Below are 24,982 nucleotides of genomic sequence, written 5' to 3'. Positions count from 1 at the left end.
CCTTTGGAACGATGAAAAACATGCTGCATCACCTGATTTGTAAGAACATGGGATAAATAATTACCATTTGGTTGGGGGCAGAGAAAAAAAAAAGATGTACGTTCTGTAATTATCTGCATTTCATGTATTTCGGTATTATCTGTGTATTTTATATTCTGATAATGTCTCAGATTAACATGATGAATGACCTTTGGTAATTTTGGGTGATGAGTCAGGGCCATAGCCAGAAATTTGGCTGGGGGGGGGGGGGAGAGAACCAGTAATAGAACAATAGATTTGGCCATCTTTTTCCGCTCATTTTCTCACATTTCGGGGGAGGCAGACCTCCCAAGTCGTCGCCCCCCCCCCCCGCTACGGCCTTGTGAGTTTACGAATTATGGACAATGGTCCAGTCATTGTAAACTGGAGGGGAAGTGTCATTTAAAGGGGCCCTAAAGAACTGATCAGGAAAAAAACTGTGGGAGAAAGAGAAAAGGGAGACACATGGGGGGTTGTCATGGGGCTATGAATCACAATCACTTTGGGTGCTTAAGGGGGATTGCAACCTTCTTGGGTGCTGGTGGTGATGAGTGCAGGAGGGTTTTTTTAAATATTATTATTATTAGGTGTTTTTGTATTCAGCCTTTCCAATGAATGATTAAATGTTGTGTTTAAAAATATGACTGGACTTACGTTATTCCATAAGTGAGATATATATATTCGTAGTTCTTCATGGAGTAGTTCATAACCATATCTAATGAATCTAACCACTACGGAACGAATTGTTATCAGTGTTTTTCATCGCAAAAACCACGATCCTGAAATTCTAAATTCCGGAATTCATAACCATTACTGGATACAAGTTTCTCGAATGGATGGGGCGAATCACTGTGGGTGTGCATAGTGAAGGGGGGAATGTCCACCTGAATAACAACCTATGACAATAATACAATTTTTTTCACTGAACGGGGGCGATCAGACATCTATAGCAGAAGGCCTCAGCTCGTGCCGCCACTGAAGGAGGTCATCTCACCTAGACATTGAATATACTACAGAAAAGGGTAAAGATGGCGCACAAGTCGGCCTGCTATATCCAATGGCTATAGGCGAGATGACCTTCAGTGACCTCACAAGTTTCGCACGGAGGCCTTCTGCTATAGATGGTGTTGGGCGATTGCATGCATCGCTCTCCCCCATATCCACCTATGACCAGGGCCACAACTAGATGTTTGGTCAGCCAGGGCAAGAGCGCATTTTGGCGCCCCCATGTAATCCTGAAGGAGGGGTTGATTGGTGAAATCTAGGCCCCCTCTAGTTCAGCGCCAGGGGCACCAGACCCGCCTGCACCCCCCCCGTAGTTGAGTCCATGCCTATTACTTATAGCGATAGTGCCCTTATGAAAATAACGATTACAGGTGTCAAAGTCTGGAAAAATCTGTTTGTTTTTCTTTTAATAACTGAGTAAGCATGTGTTCCATTTAACGCTACCTACTTTGAGAACTACTGATATATAAATTATTGAATGATAATCATGTTCACCCTTTTGAGTCAAGAAACTTTCTTGAATTAATCCGTCTAACACCACAAAAAATGGCAGATCACAAAAAAAAAAAAAACTAATTTTCAGTTAGGGGGGAATTTTTTTTTAAAGGGTTCAAAACTATGACATTAATATCACAAAGCTTCAGATGAATGAATGTGAGCTTGAATGTTCAACTTGGAGTGTTGAGTGACATGCTGAATAAAAATGTTGCTCAATAGTAAAGTTAATTTACAGACACATACTACAAGAGATAGATTTGATTGGATTTAATTCAAAATTCTGAATAGCATTCACAAGAGAGCACCTTTTTTATTTGCTAATATATAAATCTTTCGTGGTGCAGCAAAAATATCTAAAGCTTTTGAAATAATTTATGCCTATTGGGGGGGGGGGGGGAGAGACTTTGTCAATAACAATCACAACTTCCATTGGCTTATCATGAGTTGATATCCATTATACTTTCTTAAAATTATCTTTACCAGAGCTTCTAATTTTAAGATAGTAATTTTACTTAACAGACTTTCATATCATAATGTGTGTTATGTAGTTAATACATAATTAAAATATAAGTACTTTGCTTTATAATATAATCCGCATAAATAAAAGATTCAACTTATCGACGTATACTGTATACATTTCTTTCCTCTCCCCATAAAATCGACTGTAATCGAGATGTTTCACTAGACAGTGGCAATCAAACAAAACATGGTCATCACTTTTTCAAATTTTTTGAAAATGATGGCAATGCAGCTGTTAAGTATAATTTAATATGCTAACACTTATTGCAAGATTTGAATGCGATCCAAAATTTACAAATTTTTACTGAGCAATTATTTCTAGAATGTGAGCACAAAATGCATGGTTTTTTTCTTTTTTTTATGAAATCAATGAGGCAAGAAAATGGCATACTAATAATTATAAGGCACTGTACCCAATTTAAAAAAGACATACAAATTCATACCTTCAGTTCATATGGTTTATAATACATAAGCAGAAATGTTAAAATTTCTAGATTTTTCTCATAAAATTTTACAGGAAAAAGCAAAAATTTTAAATGATGGAATGAAGTAGACATGGAACTAGAGCCAAAAACAAAAAATTTTCAGACCAAAGTAGTAGACTGACGCCAAAACTAAGATTTCATAGAAATCAACCAGTCAGACTGTTGAATAAAGAAACACATATAAAGTACATGCAAGGGCCGAAAAATAAAATTATAATGTAAACAAATTTTCGCTTTCTAACCTTTAGCATCAAATTCCAGCTTTTGCTTACTTGAGATTCACAAAGTCTTATTTCTTTAGAGTAAAACATATTTTATTGAATATATAAATTAAAACATGGTAGTTTTTTTCTGCATCTAATCTATCTCATTTTTATTTCATCATTGAAGAGGATAAGCATATTCATTAATGAAAAATATATAAGCTTAAATCCTCCTTTCAATCAACTATCTGTACAAGATGGATTAATTTGTTTGAATTGTTAAACTGAAGTCTACATTTATGAGGAAAACAATAGTCTTCAAGAAATCAAGCTTTCTTGTGATAGAAACTAAGATGGACCCAGATCTATTTTGATATTCTTTATCAAAAAAAAAATTCTTCTCTCAATATCACTAGAAAAGTTAGACATGGTTGATATTATGCTATATGTCTCAGGAAAACTTCTAAACTTTCCTATAAATGTGACAAGTTACTTCTGAAAAATTTTAATTTCGTTTTCTACAACACATTTAATACAATTTATATTCTTTTCTAACCTTATATATATATATTTATTTATATTATTTACATCTGCAAAAACAATCCCTAACTGGTTTCGATGTTGAATGTATTTACTGAATATATGTATTGCTTGAATAGTTGACATTTCTATTTTTTATAAATGTTAAAATATTATACTTCTTACTTATATACTTTTATACTTCTAAACCAAACTGGATTAAATCTACTTAAAAATGATAAAATACGGATTTAGAAGATTGGGGTATGATTTGGGAATATAAACTATCACACAGGTTTTATGTTCACACTCTCTCACACAAAATACAAGAAAATATGATCACCTTATTCGTAACAAAACAAAACATTATCGCCTATACAGGCTGCACAAAAATATAGTATACTTTTGTGTTTTTATACATATTATATACAGCATTTCAATATTTTCCTAATTCTGGGTCTTCTCTAAATGACTCAGTCGCAATAAGATGTGTTATAGTCTCAAAATTTACAAGCAAAAACAAAAATGCTTCTATCAGAAGCATGCATTATTTTTGGCAACAACTTCATTAGACAACCTTTTATCACTTGTGATAAGAGTCTCATCAATTTTTTTTTTATTTTTTTTAAATAACGTGATCCTCACGTATTCCCAAGGGATCGGCATGATCCGTCCAGGGAATTTGTTAGTGTTAGTAAACATACATGCCCGAACCGGGATTCGAACCCAGACCTGCACAGTGAGAAGCTAGTTCCCTAACCACTCGACTGCCAGGCGGCTCACTTTAATAGATGGCTCACACAAGTCATTTGAAAGTATGTACATATTTTCATTATGACCTGACTAGGTACAGCTTTGATGTAGAATGATGAGATGATACTAATAATGATGAATGGTGATCACATGCACGAATGCAAAAACCGATTATAATGTCAATAAATTGCACTTTGTGAAAATCACTTTGTTACAGCAAAGTCATTATGCTTCTCAAATCACAGCTTCCTGTGCTTCATAAAATACCTTAGGAAACATTTTGCAGCACATGTTTTCTTCATTTTTAGAGATGTCATCTGAAGTAAAAAAGGTATAGTTTTCCTTATTCTGCGCACACACCCCTAAAAAAATGACTAAAAAATTTACAAGAGATCCACTACAGGTTAATGAAAACAAGAATGAAAAGTATTTATGATTCTATCGCTGTGATTGCATTTGCCCAGTCACGGCTGCTGCAGTGACTGCTGTAGGATGGGTATGACTATTGTTATTGTTCAAGGGTGGTGATGTAGAATACGCAAAACTTGCTGCTGGAGTGCCAGATGTTTTGTCAGTGGCAGACATTTTTGAGAAAGCAAGTAAAGTGTCTGGAAAATTGGGCGGAGTAGCTGGTGTATTGGCAGGTGTACACATCTAAAAAAAATGAATAAACACATCAGAAAATATACAGAGTAACTCAGAATTTATGATTCAAATTTAGTGAGAAGACAGGAATAGCATAAGAACACAATTTCACATAGGAACGTATGGTCACAAACGTATGCATGATGTAGCAGATAGAACTGTATTTTCACAACTTTTGTTCAAAAATATATTTTTTCCCTCCTTTATCTCCAATTGATTTCTTTGTGTAGGAGTCCATGAAAAACCTTTACAAGACTTCTGTTGACAATGGCATGCACCTTGTACCACGAATATCAGTTGCTGCTGGCAAATGTCTGAAATGCTGGAGATTTTCCAGAATGTTGACAGTCTATGTAACACAGCTTTAAATCTGGCATTCTAGCGAATGGTTGCAACTTAGGGTACCTGCTGTAACTCTGTAATATAATGCAGGGGTCTCAGCAAAATCTTTTTGATCATTTCACTGATCAAAACTTAAAAATTTCCCAGACTTTTTCTGACCAAAACTTCCCAGAAGAAATATAATTCAAAATCTTAACCTTTCAAGTTCAATTTTTTTTTTTTTTTTTTGAGTTTCTACTTTTTCCCTGACTTTTATCAAATAATAGCTATAATACCCGGCGCTACCCAGATTTTCTCTATATACCATTGTAAAGGAGTAAACATATCTGAAACACATTGTTTGGGAACCATGGAAACCAAAGTAAACAACCCAAAGGTCATTATTAGCTATGTCTACACTGGTGCGTTTTTTCTGCGTCAATGCGCTTTCCACTGGCACACCTGTCATCAAGCGTGTCGTAAATCACTCAGGCGTGACTCAAACTTGTTGAAAGGCGGTCATTTTTTAAGAGGCATTCCTTTTCCTTCTGCTCCACCAGGTTTGGATTTTTGTTCAATTTCCCTTTCCTTTTCGTGAAGATTCAGTGTTGTTTTCATAAGGTTTTTCTCGATTTTTGATGTCAACAAAAAAAAATATTGACACTTTTGAAGGCTTCAGGTCACGTAGTGCATTACGTGATATTATTGAAGGTAAATTTAAATTAACGGTAATTATAATTGTAAAATTATAAATTAAATGATTATCTTGAAAATTATTTTTTGGTAGAATTTCATGTTAAAATGCTGGTCGATTTCTTTTTCATGTTTTGGCGAAGAGCTTGCGTTACGGAGGTTTGCTGTGTAATTATAAAATAATTCACGAGCTCTTCGCGGGGCCACCCAGACACGGCGTTAGAACTTTAACCAGATGTGTTGGGGGGCTATTTATGATAATAAGATCTAATGGTATGATTTTTCAAAGTATATAAATTGGTACGCCCTCCGAATATCATTTTCATCGGAGGTCCACCGTGCTGTTGAAACTCTTGACTCCACATTTTTCTAAATATTTCGTGGAGGCACACGAATAATACTTAGTCAACTGTTGGAGGATCACCCTTACCGGATGCAAGACCCCTTTACCAGTGCCTGCTTCTTGCATGGGCAAACGGGGGCAAGTGCCCTTCGCCCTTGCAATTTTAGGAGGCCCACAAATTTGGATTTTCTTTCCTTTATTTTTTTTAACCTTCCTTTCCGTAGAATATTTCCAAACGTGGAATTTAATTTGAGAGTAATTATGTAAACTTTTTACATAATTGTAATCTGTAGCAGACATTCAACCTGCTGCTCGCGGGCACTGTGGTGCTTTCAAAGTGCTTGATGCTCGTGTCCGATTTCATGTTTGCGAGTACTTGATTAACGTCCCAATTTGAACACTTTGTACAAATTACATTCAACGATTAAAATCATCCTGATTTCAAGCAGCCGTATGCCAAACTTGATAAGGGTGCATCCTTTTTGATGATGGGAACAAGCATTGTGCTTGAGACTGGAAAAAAGTTGCTTCAAAGAACGTTATATAAAAGGGTGGGGGGAGGGAAAAGATTAATGTTTGCACAGGGCCCGAATTTATGAGGAACAGACTGTGCCCTTCAGCACAATAATACAAATACAACGCCACAACAGGCAAAATGCCCAACGAGGTGGCTGATAAAAAGATGCCCATAAAAATATGGATGTCATGTTTCAAAAATACAGCAACCCCATTAAAAATGCAATTAACACAAATTATAAACAATATATACACATGATAAAATACTATACAATGCCCATAAAGAATACTTATGGTTGTCTTATTCTAAGAATGGATAGCTTCTCGATTTACCCCAACATGTTTATCGTATTTCTTTTTAAACGTGTCAATTGTGTTACAATTTACTACCTCCGGGGGTAAGCTATTCCATTTATTAACAACCCTATTAGAGAAAAATTCCCTGCGACACCATAACCTTGCATTGTCCCTCACCAATCGATACTGGTGTCCAAATTCTTCGCTATTGAATTCTTCGCTCGAAATCTTCGCTATTTTCTCAAAAACTGTACAGTTTTATGCAGATTTTATTTTCATGAATATTATTAGAGCTGCAACCAGAAGCGTACGCAGGACCAACCTTTCGAGTAGCACGCCGAGTTTAGGGATGAGCGTACAAGAAACTCTCTTCTAGGGAAATTTTCTGTTACTGACTGTCGAAAGTACGGTATTTCAAGTTTAAAAATTGTTTGAAACAACATATTAAATAATTTCCTTTTTGATATTCGAATTGTGTGCGAAAATGTTTTAAATCTGATCATCTTGGGCTATCATATTCTGCTACTTTTTATTATGAAAAATTATTTAATTTGGAAATTTCAAGTTTTTCACTTCTATTACCACGGATTTAGTGCTTTGATGTATGAATAAACACTTGAGAAAAATAATGCGCTGATTATAATTTTGAACGAAAAAAATTATTTAAATACGTATTAGATTACGACTTGGCAAAATAGACGCATACAGTTTTCTTAATTTCTTTGACTCGACTATATTCGGGTAAAGTTGACGAACGACTTGATTTAATTTTTAATTTATTCCGAAGTTGAGAAATTTTTTTATTTTAATTCAAGCATCAAAAGTGTACATATACAATTGATAGAGTATACCCAAGGAGCCAGGAATGGCTCATACTGGATATTTAATACATAGACAAATCGTCTAACAAAGTGAAAATAATACACAATAGAATTATAGGAACGGAAAAAAAAGGGGGGGGGATTAACAAGATATATAATTAAACAGTGACAACCATGGTGGTGGTGTTTTGAGTAATTAACATGGAGGAAAAATTTACAAGGAAATAAAAAGAAAAGTGCTGAGGACGTGTAAGCTCAAGGTGAAGAGAAAAAAAAAATGTATATACACACAAATAAATTCAAAGGTAAAAAAAAAAAAACAAATTAAATACATATACACCATAATTAAAAAAAAAAGAAAAAAGTTCAAAAGTGTTTTTCTATGTTAGTCTCAGATAAGAGATAGGATTTAATTAATTTTTTGTAGGTAGGCAGAGACACATTCGTATCTAAATTTAAAGGAAGTGAATTATAGAACTTTGGAATAATATATGTAAAGTGTTTTCTAGCTATTGTTTTGTGTATTAGTGGTAGAGTGTAAGTACTATTTATTCTTGAGGACGAGCGAGTGGTATTAAAGTTAAAGGAAAACTGATTTTTGCGAATGAGCAATAGTGATTTGTAAAAATTTGAGAATGACTTCGTCTATATATTCCGTCTTTTATAGAGCAATTTTCCCCTCACATATTTTCACATTAAAATGTGGAAATTGCATCCACTGCGACAGTTGCATCGGCATCTGAATTGAAAGGTTTAGCCGTATAGGTGAAGACAGAAAAAAGGCACGCCACTTGAGGCATGCGATAGAGTTCAGCGGTAAAGAAAAAAAAACGAGATTGAAAGTTGAAAGCTGTTGAAAGAAGACGCACCAGTGAGGACATACCTATTGAGGTCTATAAACCATTGTTGCCAGACAGTTTTTGCCCAGATCTGACAAAATTTTAAAGTAGCCTATCATTCAACTCCTGTTTGCTATATATGCAAAATTTGGCAGAGATTGCCCCAAAATTGTAGATTTGTATAGAGAACATGTACACTTATACATATAGATTTGCATATTTCCGACTTTTGAAATTTTTTAAAAATTTTCCCTGACCATTTTTCATTTCCTAAACTTTTCAGGTCGCTGGGAACCCTTTAAGTAAATGAAGAAGAAATAGATTTTATTTGACCTACCACTTGATTGTACTGTATCCTTTCTCTCACAATTTGGGCATATTTTGCTCCTCTACATAACGTTTGCAACAATACTTTCCTATATGATGTGTTCATATGCTGGTGAATGTTTATTTTTCTTTTTTGTGTCATCTACTGTTTTGTTTTGCGTTGTTCACTGTAATTTGTAATTTTCTTTTATTATGTATGTCTTTGAAAGAGGGTTGGTAAAAAAAAAAGTTTTTTTTTTTAAGAAAAACCAAAAAACCTGGTTTTTTTTTGGTTTAAACCAGGTTTTTTTTTGGTTTAAATAGTATTAACATTAAAAACAATAAAATTTCTGAAAAATCATTCAAACTTCTAATAATTAATTAAAATAAAATGTTTATTAATGTAATTAACACTATTCCTATATTAATTAATCAATCAATATTTCTTACATTTTAACAAAAACTAACTTTGGCAATTTAATTATTTTTTGCTTAACTCAATGGATTACTGAGTGTTTGAAAATTCTTTTAAATGTTATTCTTAATCATATAATATATAAAGGTTTTTCTCCAGTTACTTTCAATATGCTTAATTAGGAAGCTATTTTGCAAAGCCTAATAAAAATTAGGTGCATATAATGTATTTAATGAAGCATAAATAATGCAGATTAATTAGCAATGATTTACGATATACAGGGTGCTTTTAACTAACGTTCTGATTTCAAAACTCTATAAAAAAAGAACGATTGTCAGAATGACTTGAAAATTGACATGAACATTCCTGAAAAAATGTAATTGTATTTGGTAAAGGGGGAAAAAATACTTAAAAATATAAAATTAAGACATCATCCAACATGTGGGAAATTTGCTCGCAGAATGGAAACAATAGCCAGTTATGGCAAAATTATAACTTAATTATAGCATTACACGATCTCATAATTCATGGAAACATCACAAAAAACGAAGTAATTGAACAAATAACTACAACTTACTTAAGAAATGTTAAATATGTTGACCACCGTATTCTGGCTATGAGGTTGAAAGCACAAAAATTCTTGTTCAACAACAGATCAGAGTATGCCGTAGTCATGATGTGGATGTGCTTGCAATTCAGCTTTATTAAACCAAACGTGCCCCCCCCCTCCGTTAATATTCCTGAGGAAATTCTAACATATAGGGGATGTGCTGGAGATTACAATTCACCGAAGTTTGCAATCTGACCACTGTTTATAACATTTTGAGGTACCCCCACAGCCAGAAGTTTCAAGGGTTAAGCTGCATCCTGTCAAAATGGTTCTTCAGTAGCTGCTTTGCCGGTATTGCAATGTGCATCTTGATAGAAGTTCTATCCACATACTGATGCTGTAGAAGTGCCGAAATGATGTGGTTGCACAAAATAGATTATACTGCTGGCCAAGTACAGCATCATCTAATCTTGCACATTTTGCACTACTTGCACTTTTTTTTCCTTTTGCGAAAGAAACTTCCATTGCTTCAGGAATATCCATGCAAATTTTCAAGTCATTCTGAATAGTAGTTCTTATTGAATAGTTTTGGAATCAAAACTTCAAATTATAATCACCCTTTATATAGCTGATTATTTTTCATAAATCTGTTACTACTGTACAGTAGAATCTTGATTAACTGGGCTTAAAAGTGAAATTATAAAAAAAAAAACAACTGTTGAATATTAAGACTGCGAGAAGAGATGTACTACTTCTAATGGGAAAGAAAATCAGGGCTCCCACTCAAAAAATGAGAAAAAGTAGGAAAACACAGGACTAAAAAGTAGGATGGGAGAGGGTAACTCCCTTAGACAACATAATCACAGCATAATGGAAAAAAATCCCTAAACATTTTTTTTTTTAATTTTGAATTAATTTTTTTTTCCATAGCACTATTTCAGTATCTTATAAGATTGACTCAAGCCAAAGCAAAATGACAAATGACTTGGTTACAAAACCAATTTTTGGCCAAAACAGTGTACTAGCAACCACAGATAATTCTTTTCTGTCTCTCCTCATATATATATTACATTCTTTTTTTGGAGTCTTCCAAAGTGCAGAGCTTGTCAACTCTCTTCAACAATGCGCAGCAAATTTTGAAGACATACGTTTTTTAAGAATGACACTCCTTCGAGACCACTTTCAAAATTAAAGTGCAAAATGTGTAGATTACAAAATCCGATGTAAATAAGGCAGGGTGAACCAGATAGTTTTACTGTGTTGTCCATCATTTTTTAAAGGGATTTGTTCACATTTCACTGTTCAATGCCAGTGTAATCATTTTTGACAAATGAAGCACTTCCATTTCTAGCTCTTTGCTGAGCATTGTAAATATTGTTTATGCCTTTTCATGCCTTAAAAATACAGAAGACCACTGAATGCTATTGGGTAGAATCAGAATCACCAAACCTAGAATAGGCCTATGTATCCAACTGCTTTGAAATGCAAACTGTTGTTTCATCTATTTGCACCATAATTTTGAATGATGAATGCTAGTTACTGTCCAAGACCATGAAGTAATAAATACAAAATTATTTTTTCCATCCAGACAGAAGTTTTAATGACTACTATACTTGTTGAACCCTCAAACTAAGCAAATGAAAAGTTATTAAACCAAATGGTCCACATACACCCCTTAAATAACCTTAAAAGTGATACAATTTCTGCTTTAGCAGAATCATTAATTGCATTCTTCAACATTTGTAATATTTGCCAATATATCAATGATTTCAACAACTGGCTGTTGCGAAGATATATTTTGGAAAGAGAGAAAATTCAACTGCCCCTGCTGGGAATCGAACCCACGTCCTTTCACTTTCCGGATGAACGCCCTAGACCACTAGACTACAGAGGCACAGAATCTCTCAATCTTTCCTTGAAGCTCGTGTACACTGAAAGGGACCGTACATGGACGGCCGGACCAGACTCAGGCCACGCTCACAACTGCTGATGCTGCCACTAGTGGTCTAGGGCGTTCACCCGGAAAGTGAAAGGACGTGGGTTCGATTCCCCGCAGGGGCAGTTGAATTTTCTCTCTTTCCAAAATATATCTTCGCAACAGCCAGTTGTTAAAACCTTCGTATGGTAGCGGAGAGGGACATCATCCTTATATCAATGATTTCCTGCTCAATTAAAATCAATTACACAAATTTCGTCGATAGGATTTGGTAAAAAAATAAGGAAAGTAGAACCAAAACTAGAAAGTAGGACAAAAGTAGGACATTTTACCAAAAAGTAGGACGAGTGGGAGCCCTGAAAAATAAAAATGTATGTGAGGTAATGTAACTACTAGTACACTAGTTTTTGTCCTTTAAGGACATGCTGGTGTCTTTATTGGATTATAGGACCACCTGCCCCTAGCATGATGGTGTCACTGTTGCTGCTTCCTTGTGAAGAGAAAGAGAAACCCTGTGAGATATTACATTTAGATGTGTGATGCAATCCTTATTCATGAATTTGCTAAAGATAGAGCATCAGAATGTAGCCAAAGGTTAGAAAATGTTGTAAGAATGAGAAATTTTGGCTTTTATATATAACTTTAAATGACTAAGATACTTCATATGAAAAATATATATATATTCTGGCCACTTTTATGAGACTTTTTGAAAAAAAACCACTTATAAAATCTTATGTCATTTAAAGATATACCATCAGAATGTACCCCAAGGATATAAAATGTGGTAAAAATGAAACATTTTGGCTAATAATGAACCAATATGATATTTTTCAAGGAGAAAAAAATGATTGATATTTAGGCCACTTTTATTTTATTTTTTGAAAAAACCAAACTTGTTTTTTTAAAAAAAACCACTTGGTTAAAACCATGGTTCAAACCAAACAACCCTGCTTTGAAATAAAAAAAAATTGCCCAAACATGTGCACGTGCACCATTCATTGGTAGCGCAATTGGTATTCAATTGTTGAAGTATGTACAGCAGAACTTCAGTTTCCAAGCATAATTTGTTGCATGAACATGCTCATAATTTCAAAAATTTGTATATCAATGAAAACTTTCATTAAAAAATAATGGAAACTCAACCGATTTGTTCCACAACTGCTAGCCACAATTAATTTCAAAGATAAAAAGTTATATAAAATAGATCAACTTGCACTTTAATTATTTTGTATTGAAGAATCCAGTTTTTGAAATAATGTAAAAGAGCAGGAAAATCTCCACTGACATAAAACAAGAGCGAGACAGTCATTTTATATGCTAATAATTATGAAACTTATGAAAACTGCCCAGAAAAATGCTTGGACCAGCCCCTTAATTAATTAAGACAGCCTTGTTCTGCAATGACAGAAAGCAAATATTCGCCTTTTCAGTAGCAATAACAGGAAGCTCAGCATATAGGAGGCTCTGGCATAACAAAGCCTACTTATAACTCATTTTGTGAAATATCACTAGTTTACCAAGTCAAAATTTGTTTAACCTTCTCAGTGGCATCTCTGCCATCTTGCCTCCTTAACCCTTCAAGCTGGTTCAGAAATTTAAATGCCAAAGCCCTATTAACATGGGCGGAGATACGGGGGCATTGCCCCCCTCCAGCATCAAAGGTGGAGTCGACTGATCTAATGTATATATGTATATACGAAATGACATCATCATCACTGTGCCCCCCCCCAGCAATAATGACTTTGCCCCCCCAGACTTCCAAGTCAATCTCCGCCTATGCCTATTAGCGGTATTTAAAATTTAAAAAAAAAAATCAAACTTTGTGCAGCTCTGCTGAAAATAATTTATATCTTTTTCAATTTTAATTCTACAATTGTAAAAAAAAAAGTTATGTCATAGTAAAATGTCTATGCAGGGTTGGGCAGTTTCTTCCAGAGTGGAAAAAACCAGCCGGAAAAAACTAATTTTCCTTCAATAATTTATCATATCTTAGAATTTATGCTTTAGATATATCAAATGTATATTTTTTATAACATTAAGTAAATTTACTAATTTAATTATGTATGCAAATTAATAACTACATCAATCTTTTTCAGAGTTAAGCAGTTTGTGAATCGGAAGCATAGATTTGTTGGCGCATGATGAGGAACTATAATCCCTTCACAACCATGATTCCCAATGTGGGACAGTTTGAGAATATGTTTTTCTATTTAGGGTTGGAACTTTCCAGAAACCTTCTCCCCCCCCCCCCCCCATCCATTTATTATATCAAGTTCAAATGAATACTTTCTAAGAAATTTCTTGGCGGCGACTTTTGTTTTTCGCTTTCAGTGTTTCCTTTTGAAGGGGTTTGAACAAGGGTTCTCAACATTTTGTGTTTCCCAGACAGTTTGTGCCAGTAAGATAAAATCCACAGACCCCCTGTGCCAATAAAATGTAGAAAAATGACGGCCACAGACCCCTTTATAAAATATTCTGTATATAGCAATGCAAAAACAATGAAGAGTCAATTGTTTTTTCATTCAAGTTCACAGCCTCCGAAAGTCCAGAGATGCCATTGACTCATTATAACAAGCTCATTATAGCATCACCACCTAGAGATAGAAGGCCTCTGCACTGTTTGCCATAAACGTCATTCAGACTACCTAGCAAGTTTGCCCCATTTTGAAACACAGCATCCTATTTCGTTTCTTCTTATTTTGGCATAGAATATACCTGATTGACTCACAAATACCACATAGTGATTGGATGTGGGGCATAGAAATCGCTAATTCTGAGCCCAATCATTTCTTTTACTCGCAATGATGATACTGGCACAAGCAGGAAATTTTTTCCCTGAATATTCTGAGGGAAAATGGACTACTTACTTGACGTCTCAAGCAGAGTGCGAAGGCCTTCTATCTCTAGGTGGTGATGGTCAAATACCCGGAATTTCGGAAAAGGACGCGTAAAAATTTTGTTCATGCGTCCTCCGGGAGGCGTTCTTTCCTAGTTCTAAGAAAAAAGTAGAGAGAAAAAACTCCCTAACTTTTTCCCCTTTCTTTTTACCGTGGATCATGATCACGCGACCTTGAAAAACTGGTTTTACTACTTTGTACACTACTGTATTGATATACACACGGGTTGTTGAAGAATAAGATGAGGGATATTTGGTTGTTTCCCTGAATGAGGGGCCTTGTACAGAATTTTTAAATTTCGGATTTTTATTATCCTGCATATTTTCTCCCTTCCGGCTATATACGGGAAATTACGGTACTTTCGCGGCTATCGGCCGACATTCAAAGACCGTGTTTATACGTCGTAAATTCGTCTTGCTCCTACAATATTGTGAATGCTCGTTTTTGTTTTTTTTTAAATCGTAAAGGATTGGAACGCCCGTTCAAATTGTAAAACCTTCCCGATATCGTGGAACCGAATCTGTAAAAACTCGACCTTGAATATCCAGTTTTGTCATCTAGCTGCTATGCGGTAGTCACCGTTTCGCATCGCAGAAATCATGGGTGTGTAAGGAGAATCGGCTTTTGGAGGGGCACAATGATCTAATTCTTCACAGATAGTATAAAATAAATTATATTTTATTCAAATATTTTAATTCTCTACAAAAATATTTTTAATTTTTGATCTCCGGGGGGGGGGGAGAAAGGAAAGGAAGAGGCCCCTTATAACCTCCCCCCAAATTTTGCTTTTGCTGAAAATCCGTGTTTGGAACTTGCGATTGCGCAATGGTAATCGGCTAAAAATGTGATTTTCTAAAGATTTCAAATTTTGAGTTGGCTATTCCTTTGAAAAAAAACTTCTGGTTGCCACGGCGATGACACAGACCTACAACACAAATATGCGTACATTGAACTTCAAATGCACACATTACCAGTTTGGAGAATAGATGCAGGGCCGCAACTGAGAGGGGCAGGCGGGCCTAGTGTCCTGGGCTCTGGACTAGAGGGGGCACCAAATTCACCCTTTATTACTGCTTCTTCTACATTACATGGGTGTGCCAAAATGTGTACTTGCCCCATTTGAGAAAGCATCTAGTTGCGGTGCTAGATAGATGGAACCACCTACTGAACACAACACACGCCAAATGCTGGGGGCACACGCATAAGCACACTGTTAAGTTTCTCCAACACAAATCTGACATAGCTCCCATATTCAGGTGTTAAAATATGTGGCAGTTAAATGGCGACAGATCAGAATGGTGGACCATCAGGGAAGGAAAATAAAATCATTTTACTAGGATAACCAAAGTATGAATAAGGAATGAGAAGATAAGTGTCTGAGAGAGAACCTGATTTGCCTTAAATTTGATCAGAAGATATTGAAAATGCTAAGATATTTTTAACGAAATGTAAAATCAATCAGAAGGGAATTTATAGATTGATTATTAGTAAATATATAAATGTGTGCCTTCAACTGTTAATTAAAGTGGATCCTGCTTATAACGTTTTTCAAAAACCATCATAAAAAACGTTATAAATAGGAAAACACTTTAAACAGGAAATCGCAATGAGAATTACTTATTTTTAGGACCATGAAAATAAGTTGTACTAAGTGGAAAAACATTCTAAATGGGAGAAACGTTAAAACGGGATCAACTGTATATTTGTTTTAGATTTATTACATGTGCGGAATTCCATACGTTAAATTCTCAGTGCTAATGAGCTTCTTTGCAAGCTTTTCCTACTAGTAGACAATGAAAGTAAATAAACCTTTTTGGATAGAACATGTTTTTAGAAATGATTATACTTGATTCACAGATACCTTTCTCCTCTTACCCATAACATGACCCACCACTCAGTCTCAACGAAGAAATATAAGCAGGTGATCAAAGACCTGGAGCATACTGGAAGAAAATTCATAGAGATACCAAGGAATTATGGGGGAGGGGGCATAATTGTTTTCAAGATAAAATTTTTTTGAGAGGGACCCACTTTCACTCATAAAGGGCCCAGATTTTTCAAATAACCTGGGTCCCGGGACCCAGGTAAATTAGAGTCCAGTGGCATCTCTGAAGTCTCTCCAACGATTCCTGGTTAAAGACCATCACTTTTGACAAGTAAGTAAAGAACTTTTTTTTGGCTCCCTCAATGTGAATATGAGTAGTATATACAGGGTGTTCCGTAAGTTCTAATTTGGCCCCTTTATCTCATTTACCATTCATCATAGAGATATGGTTTCAACTTAAAAATGCTCAAAATATGTTTAAAAATCACTGTGTACCACTTTCGAGAGTGATATGCAGTGTGTAATTTAATAAAAAAATTAAATTTTTGCATGGACACCATCCTAAAAATCCAATTAGAAAATGGTTGCTCTGTCTCTGCTGAGGCCAAAAAAATACAGGTTTTTAATTGCAATATTTGCTGAGATATTTGAATTCAAAAATCATAAAAAGTTGGAAATAATAGCATAAAGGAATGTACAATGTTACTTTCCCTCATTTTTGCTGCTCTTTCCGAACTTTTCCCTGATTTTCAAATCAAAATATCTTAGCGAATATCAGTATTCTAATTCGAATATCTCTGTGAATATTGCACTTAGAAACATGGGATTTTTTTTTGGTGGCCTCGGGAGATACAGGGCAACAACTTTTTAACTCGAAGTTACAAGACAGGGAAGCCATATAAAAATTTAGATTTTTTTTTATTTTGACACTCGAAACTGGTACAGTGATTTTTTTAACACATTTTGAGCATTTTTTGAATTAGAACCATATTTCTACAATGAACAGTTGACGAGATAAAGGCCACATCAGGATATACAGGACACCCCATATATGTTTTGAATAACAAGAATTACGAGAAGAGACAGAAGACTAAGGTGGAGGGGGGGGGGCAAAGCCTGTGTTGCAAAATGTAAGGATGCAAAGTAAAAAAGAATAGTTTTTACATAACAAAAAAAAAAATCTTTGCTGTAGACCTTATGAGGTTGACAAAAATAAAAAAATTCTAGTTCCCTCTTGTCAAAAATTCTAGTCACAGCACTCCTGATATGGAAGAGGACATCACGATTTCTGGGGGCACCTAAATAAGGTTGGGAATTACTGCCCTAGTGATTTTTTTTTTTTTTTGGTGTACAGAGTATTATTTCATCTGGGTTTCACTGTGCATCACATAAATTCATAATTATGGGAATATCCAAGGTCCTCTTGGTGAGTATAAAAAGGTTGCCATTAGAAATCTGTAATAAATTATAGGTCCCACCAACCCTTTTTTTTGCATGTTAATTGATGGGGATTTTGCCCCACTAGCCTATCTATTTGCCCCACCAGTGAAGATAAAAAAATGTCCACTGGTGGAGCAATGCCCTTTTCTTGTTTTTCTGAAGCAGTCAACTTCAAACCCTACCAATATGAAGAAGACAAACTGATTGTTTTTTTTTATGCTCATTAAAGTGAAAACGATTTAGTTATATAACCCTGGTAGTAGAAAGGATCTAAAGTTACTGGGTTTTCATCAGATGCCTGGGTTTCTATTTTAGAGCAATATAGATAGATAAACATCAGTGTAATAGCTCAAAACCATTTAAATTCGGACATTGGGTGGTCGGTCTCCAGATCTGGGGAGGGGAATGAAGAAAACAAGAAATACAGAATGGAGAGAGAGAACCCTGTTTATACGACTTTCGAGAGACTAAATCAGGCATATAAAGAGATGGTATTTTTTCTGCCTGAAATATACTGAGAAATTGAATTTTCTGGATGTTATGCCGAAACTGATATTTGGAAAGAAAAGTGATTTGCCTCCTTTGGGAATCGAACCTCGGGCTCAGTATATTTCAGGCCGAAAAAATACCATCTCTTTATACAAAACACCAACTGGGCGAAAATTGCTGTAGTTAAGAGAGGCTGCTATGACTCCACTCAATGCTTCACGCTACTAATGCGTGTTATAAGGAATTGAAAAGTGTGTCTCTGGTGTATTAGCGCACTTGCCCGGTATGCAATGGGACTCGGGTTTGATTCCCGGAGGAGGCAAATTACTTTTCTTTCCAAATATCTGTTTTGGCATAACATCCAGAAAATTCAATTTCTCAGTAAATCAGGCATAGTTTTTATTTAGCCCTGATTCTCCCATATTTATTTAACTTTCGGATTATGCTTAAAAGTTATCTGAATATGAAGAAAAAAAGAAAGGTCATGAGATTATCATTCTTTGATAAATTTAATCCAATGTTGACTTTGCCTTTACTTTAATCCCTCTCTTCCGTATTCTTACGATTATTTTACAAATGACAAAAAAAAAAAGAAAAATAAGAAAACAAATTTGTAAGATTTTCTGTGAGCAACACTGTTTATATTTACAGATTTATTTTTATTGTATTTTTTTTTTTTTTTTTTTTTTTTTTGCAACCGTCCCTAAAAGTAACTCGGCATATTTAATTTCCTCACAAGTTTCACTCTTTGATAGATCCAGATTTTTTTTGTCGAAATTTTCATTTTACGTTTAAGAGAGAAGGGGAGGGGAGGGTTCTCTCAAAAGAAGCTTTTCTTTTTTTCAGAAATTAAGAAAAGCTGATTCCACGCTTTTCTTAGCAAGATACCACAACCAAAGGAAATTCTACTGGAAATGCAAGAACGAACAATATTGTACTTTTTTCTCACCAGCACACCAGTTGCAAATGCTTCAGGAATAACACTGGGAAACAAAGCACTAACACAATGGAAAAAACTCGGAAGGAACATATAGTAAGCGAAGTAGTAGTATGGTCTGTACATCCAGTGCCGTCTTAACGCATGGGCCCACCCGGGCCTCAAGCGAAGAAGGGGCCTCACAAAAATTACATCTGGTTAAAGTTTTCAAGAATGCCTCATAGGGCCTCAGAAAAATCAATTTGCCCGGGGGCCCATGATCCCCCGCAAATCTCTTAAGACGGCCCTGTGTATATCTAGTATAGTTGCCTTTTGACAAATGTAAATTATTTTGTTTATGGCTCGCCGCATTTCTGTATTACTCAAAAACTTACAATAAACAAACCATTTTAGAGCCCACTTTAAAGGAAGTCATCAGCTTGCTGAATGTTTATGTATAAGTTTACAATCAGACTAAAATTTATGGCTTTTCTAGCGATAATATTCGTAAAAATATTCATTTCAGTGAAGTCTTTTGCTACCTAAAAAAAAATTGAAATCCTATTGACAGAAATGAAACTTTTACAGAGTTTTAGGGTTTCCTAACGTTAATATGTATAGGAATAAACTGCGACCGAAGCCAAATGTGTATAATGAATGAGTAAATTAGTAAAAGTCGTATAAATGAGATTCGTATTAAGGAATGTTCCACTGTATTGTGGTTTTATGAGTGTTTCTGTGTATACTGAACCCCACTATGTGAGTATACAATACTTGAAGAGTGATTCCGTCACTATTGAATCTCAAATGTTTGTAAAAATTAGAGATGGGGAAAGGGGGAGAATGGCATGGCGTCTGTCTTTGGGGATGTGTTGGTGACAGTATCTCTTTGTGATGAAGGTAGCCAATGGTCACTCTCAAGCGGGGCCATACAGTAATAACAAACCCTATACAAACCATAAAAAAAATACTAATCAAGACCATATGTCAACGCCTTTTTAGGAGAAGCTATACGACGTAAGATGGAATTTGAGATGTGATTATAACCGGGAATTTTATGTTGAGAATTTATTATTCGCAAATGCGGACTTGTGTAAAATTACTTTTTGTTCAGATTTTTTTTTTAAATGGAATATTTGTTCTTCATCTCTTGTTGTGTTCTTTTTGGATTGTTTTCTTGTTATCAAACGTTATAATTTTTCTGCATGTACTATACAATGTCATCTTGCATTCTTTTGTACATGCAATAATTTTCTACCTCACATGTTTTTTATATTGTTTTGAATCAGTGCCAATGTGTCATTATTCCCATAGTGCATAATTTTTGATCGAGGTTGGTCTGTAAACTTCTGATAGATTTCTTATGCTTTTTTTCAAGTTTGCACATTGCCGCCCTCCCTGTTTTGCATATGTTATGCATTAACAGAGAGAGTTATAATTAATTAATGAGTTTAATAATTTCATTAGTTACTTTTATTAATTAATAATTTATTAATATTTTTATTAATTAATAATTTTACTAAAATTTGAAATTTTCACCTGTTATGTCATTTGTACGAACAAACTGGAGCTTACTCAGCTTCGTGAGTGACCTTTTTTTCTAGTGCCCCACCAGTTTAAATTTCTTATAAAATGGTCTGGTCCTGGTCTATTTAGCACTAGTGTGCAGAAAATGACAGTGGTGCAATATGTGTCTCGCTTTCTTTTGTGGTACTACTAATCATGTTTTATGTTTGACTCTTTATATCATTTACTGAAATTTAAGACTAAAACCAGATAAGTTATTACATCCCTCGTAGTAGCAAGATACTTATTAAATCAAGCTTCTACTGCATATTTTCCCAAACTTTGCATTCCATCGCCCCCTTCATCAGCAATTTTTTCCTCTCATCACCCCCCAACTCAAGTGAACCCATAGGATCCTATGTTAAGTCTGTAGCTTCTATCGCAAGCCCGGGACCATTCCATCACCCACCAGTGGGCGATATTGCCCACTTTGGGAAATCACTGTATAAGAATTTTTTGAGACAACTGAAATTCAACAAAAATTCTGTACAAATTCCAAGAAATTAATTTTCTTTTAAAGCATGTCATAAAAAAAATTTGAAAACTGCAATCAGAGCGGCCATTAAGGAGTGTGCAACAGGTGTAGTCGCACCGGAATTTGTGCTTTGTGAGGCCCCACACCATAGGCGGAGATAGACTTGGAAGTCTGGGGGGCATGAGGATGATGTCAATTCATATATAAATTTATACCCCCGAAGCAGAATATGCCGAAATGTGCGACGTACATCGCAGAAGAATCTGGAAGAATTTTAAGAAAAGTATAGAAAAACTCTATTATGTAAATGTGAATTTTTACCGCAGAACATTTTCAGTTAGCTGAGGGCTCGTTGCAGAAAATCGCAAAACATTCTGCTTTGGGGATTTATACATTAGATCAGTAGATTCCACCTTTGACGCTGGGGGGGCATATCAGATGATATAGTTATATGTGGCTCCACTGTAAATGATTATTATATAATATTAATAAAAATAAATAGGTGTTCCAAACAATTGTGAATAATTCTAATTTTACGTACCTCAAACATGGAAAACTATGCCGGGACGACGTAGAATCCCGGACCTCATGGATTCAAAAACTACAATGTTTTTTTATAATTATTTCAGGGGAGCAGTTATAGTAATAATTAGCACACAAAAAAAAAAAAAAAAACACTTACATTTACTGAACTGAAACGACTATTTGGCGGATATTGGCAACTAGGCACTGCAGCTTCCTGGAAGAATATACTAAGCGCCGTCTAAAAGAATGAATAAGCAAAAACTAATGTAAAATAAAATACAGAGAAAATACAAATTAATTCATCGAGGATTAATAACACGAGCATTCATTTCATCAATGAAACGCTCACACCATTATTATAGAGCGCGCAAATTTCAGTGAGGTAAATAGAAAATAAAATGTAAACAAGGATTCTCTTGTTGAACTTACCTCAAACTGCCAATGTGCCGCTTGCAAGAGCTGTTTAGCTTGCTCACGAGCACATCCAGCAGCTAATACGAATTGATTGATCATTACTTGCTCACGAAGAGATTCCATACCTCTGTACAATAACAAGGAGGGAATAACAACACTTGAGGAGGTCAGCAGCGTGTTGATTGTTGTTAGTGTGGCTGAATATTAATGACGTCACGTTTTCGATTGTAGAACGCACATTTAAACAATCAAAAATCAATATTGTTGAGGGATTTTAACATACATCACACGACATTCGTCAAATAATGCACACAAAAAATGTTCCAAAGTAAACCGTTAACATGTAACAACAACAAAACAGAAACAAAAAAATACGAGGTTGTAACAATTAACCCGCCGTCTATAAACAAACACTACGGGTTACGTTAAAGAACAACACAGGATGTGAAATGCGCATGCGTATACTACATGTTTATGTTTTGCACTGCAAGTCTTTAGGTCACGTGAGGGGTTAAATTCTCGCTCGTAAAATGTTCATTTCATCTATTTGTTCTATGCAAAACAAATACGAATGGGGGGGGGTGAAATGTGGTTGCATTTTTATTCGCCAGATGTCACTCTTCTCGTGTAACATGACGTAATATCGAAAAAATTTGCGATAGCTATACGTCCCGCACTGAATGGGACTGTCTTGTTTGTTTAAAATTTTTTAAGCCAACCTTAGCGGAGGTAAAGAGTCTATTATATAGGCAGCGTTTCTCTAAACCTGTGGTCCGAGGACAGACCCTTATGATTGTGAATAATTACAATTGCATTGTTTCAATTGGGAATAATGTTTCGCAATTGAAAAATTATTCAATTGTGAAAAAACATCAGTTATATGTACTCTTAAGTATGGTGACCATACGTCCCGTACTTCCCGGGACAGTCCCGGTATTTTCTGTTTTTTTGGCTGTCCCGACTTTTTAGCAAAAGTGTCCCGGTTTTTCCCGTATTTTGCACGAAGCCTACTTGAATTTTTATTCTTCATTGAAGTCGAAGATTGAAATTATTTTCAACTTATAAATTATATTATGATAACTGCAACTATAAATGAGTATATGAATCTCCCACATTTGTCTTAGTGAGAATTTTTTTTTGTGGAATTCATTTTAACCCACTGCAATTAGCAGTAATGCTGCATTTCCCGCCATTGTGATTTCTCCGTTATTTCAACAATATTTGGCGACTTTTTTTGGTTTTGGCGTCATTTTCGGCAATAATTGGCGATGTCCCGTATTTTCCCTAGAAGCTTCCTAGAAGGACATAGTATGCATTCTTTAGTATGCATTCAATGGAGTGTCATACTGAAAAGCAACATTTTTTATGTTGCTTTTTCAGTATGCAACTTTCCCCACTGTAAGGAGGAAAAAGTTATATTGATAAATATAATATTCGATTAATTTTTACTTGATTAGCAATAAGCTTAGTAATACAATCTGGTTTTAATTTTTCTTAGTTAACAGTTTTCTTAGTGATTAAGTTCATTCATCTGCTAAATCCAATTCATGAAATCTTGGAAAACTAAATAGGATACGTAGAAAAAGATTCACTTTCTTTTGCAACTTACCTAAAAAATAGTTGATCAGATCCAGTTGATTTGAAGTTTTATGTTATTGAATCCATATTAAATAAATAAAATGAGTGAGAGATATGTACAAATTTTGAACTGAATGGAAAAATCCAAGTTCATCAGCACTGATGAAGCTCTTTATAGCAAGCACTTTTATAAGTCTGCAATTCGAATTCACTGAAAAGTTTTCTGATAACGTTTCCATATGTTAGTTTTCCTATCAACACACTTTTATTGGTGACAAAAAACATTTTTGTTGTCAGGAAAAGTTCTAGAAGTACTTTTTACTGCCTTTGCCTCCTCAAGACTATTGATATTGACATCCCATAGCTTGGTGTCCTAGGACAACATTCCCCCCTTCCCCCAGTGCTCTTGAAGGATTTGCTGAGCTCCCTTTCAATGTGAAGGGAGTGATAAGTTATGATGTAGGAAAGAAGCCAGGAAATGGGCCTACAGAGCATCAGTAAGACATCAGTAAATCAAAGGGACTTGCATCCCTCCTCCTCTGTGATCTTGTACAGTGGCTGGAACAGCAACTTCTCACTGTGTGGGTGGAGGCATGGCCCCCACATGCTAGTGGCGGGCCCCCAAGCCAGGATTTTTCGCGGGCCCCCCCCCCCCCACCGAAAAATGTTGTGCACCTCCCTTAAGAAAAGATTATGATGTATTTTTTCAGTAAAAAAAAAGAACCTCTTTCGGGAAGAAAAAAATGTTAAATGCCCCCCCCCCTCCCATGAAAAAATCCTGCATATGATACGGCATTTGTATATGCAGCAAAATATCGCTACAACGATAATCGATAATAAATACATCTACAATGATATTTTTTTCAAATCTTGTTTGGAATTGTCTAGCTTAATGTTAAACTCTCGGTACAACGACATCATCTACTATGATAAACCTCTCTATAACACGATATTTTTAGGAGATTTTTGAAATCGCTACAACAATATTTTTTATATTTTGTTCAAAATCGTTTTGAATTTAATTTTAACTTCGCCACTTGTTCTCGTTCTTCTGAAGGCGTCTGATAACATCAATATTTTGCACTAAATGATCACCGAAAGCTAAAGTTATTTGTATTGCTGCACTCGGTGTACGACCCAAAAGCGCTATGCGGTAAGCTTCTTTACAGGGTCAA

General features: G+C 35.1%; 1 protein-coding gene and 1 non-coding gene across 2 annotated transcripts; both read right to left on the bottom strand.

Annotated features, from left to right (window-relative positions):
- Positions 1 to 3,874: 3,874 nt before the first annotated feature.
- LOC149085204 (UBA-like domain-containing protein 2) lies at positions 3,875 to 22,673 on the bottom strand. Its single transcript, XM_089233068.1, has 3 exons — positions 22,245 to 22,673; positions 21,973 to 22,053; positions 3,875 to 4,654 (listed from the first exon to the last, which is right to left on the bottom strand). The coding sequence occupies exons 1-3, from the start codon at positions 22,350 to 22,352 to the stop codon at positions 4,439 to 4,441; spliced, it is 405 nt and encodes a 134-aa protein (XP_089089194.1). The 5' UTR covers positions 22,353 to 22,673; the 3' UTR covers positions 3,875 to 4,438.
- TRNAS-GGA (transfer RNA serine (anticodon GGA)) lies at positions 11,567 to 11,640 on the bottom strand. The gene has a single exon. It is a non-coding gene; the product is annotated as a tRNA-Ser (tRNA).
- Positions 22,674 to 24,982: the final 2,309 nt, after the last annotated feature.

Source organism: Pholcus phalangioides, unplaced genomic scaffold (genome assembly GCF_987345545.1).
Source record: "Pholcus phalangioides strain wild (caught in Gottingen) unplaced genomic scaffold, Ppha-v1.0 ptg000007l_1, whole genome shotgun sequence".
In the NCBI taxonomy this organism is placed as follows: Eukaryota; Metazoa; Arthropoda; class Arachnida; order Araneae; family Pholcidae; genus Pholcus; species Pholcus phalangioides.
This window is presented reverse-complemented; position numbering and strand designations above follow the sequence as displayed.

Excerpts from the sequence above, each read along its gene's own strand:
- LOC149085204 (XM_089233068.1), bottom strand. The coding sequence starts at position 22,352 with ATGGAATCTCTTCGTGAGCAAGTAATGATCAATCAATTCGTATTAGCT. Across the intron at positions 22,054-22,244 it reads CGGCACATTGGCAGTTTGAG|ACGGCGCTTAGTATATTCTT; the intron begins GTAAGTTCAACA and ends TCATTCTTTTAG. Across the intron at positions 4,655-21,972 it reads GTCGTTTCAGTTCAGTAAAT|ATGTGTACACCTGCCAATAC; the intron begins GTAAGTGTTTTT and ends CATTTTTTTTAG.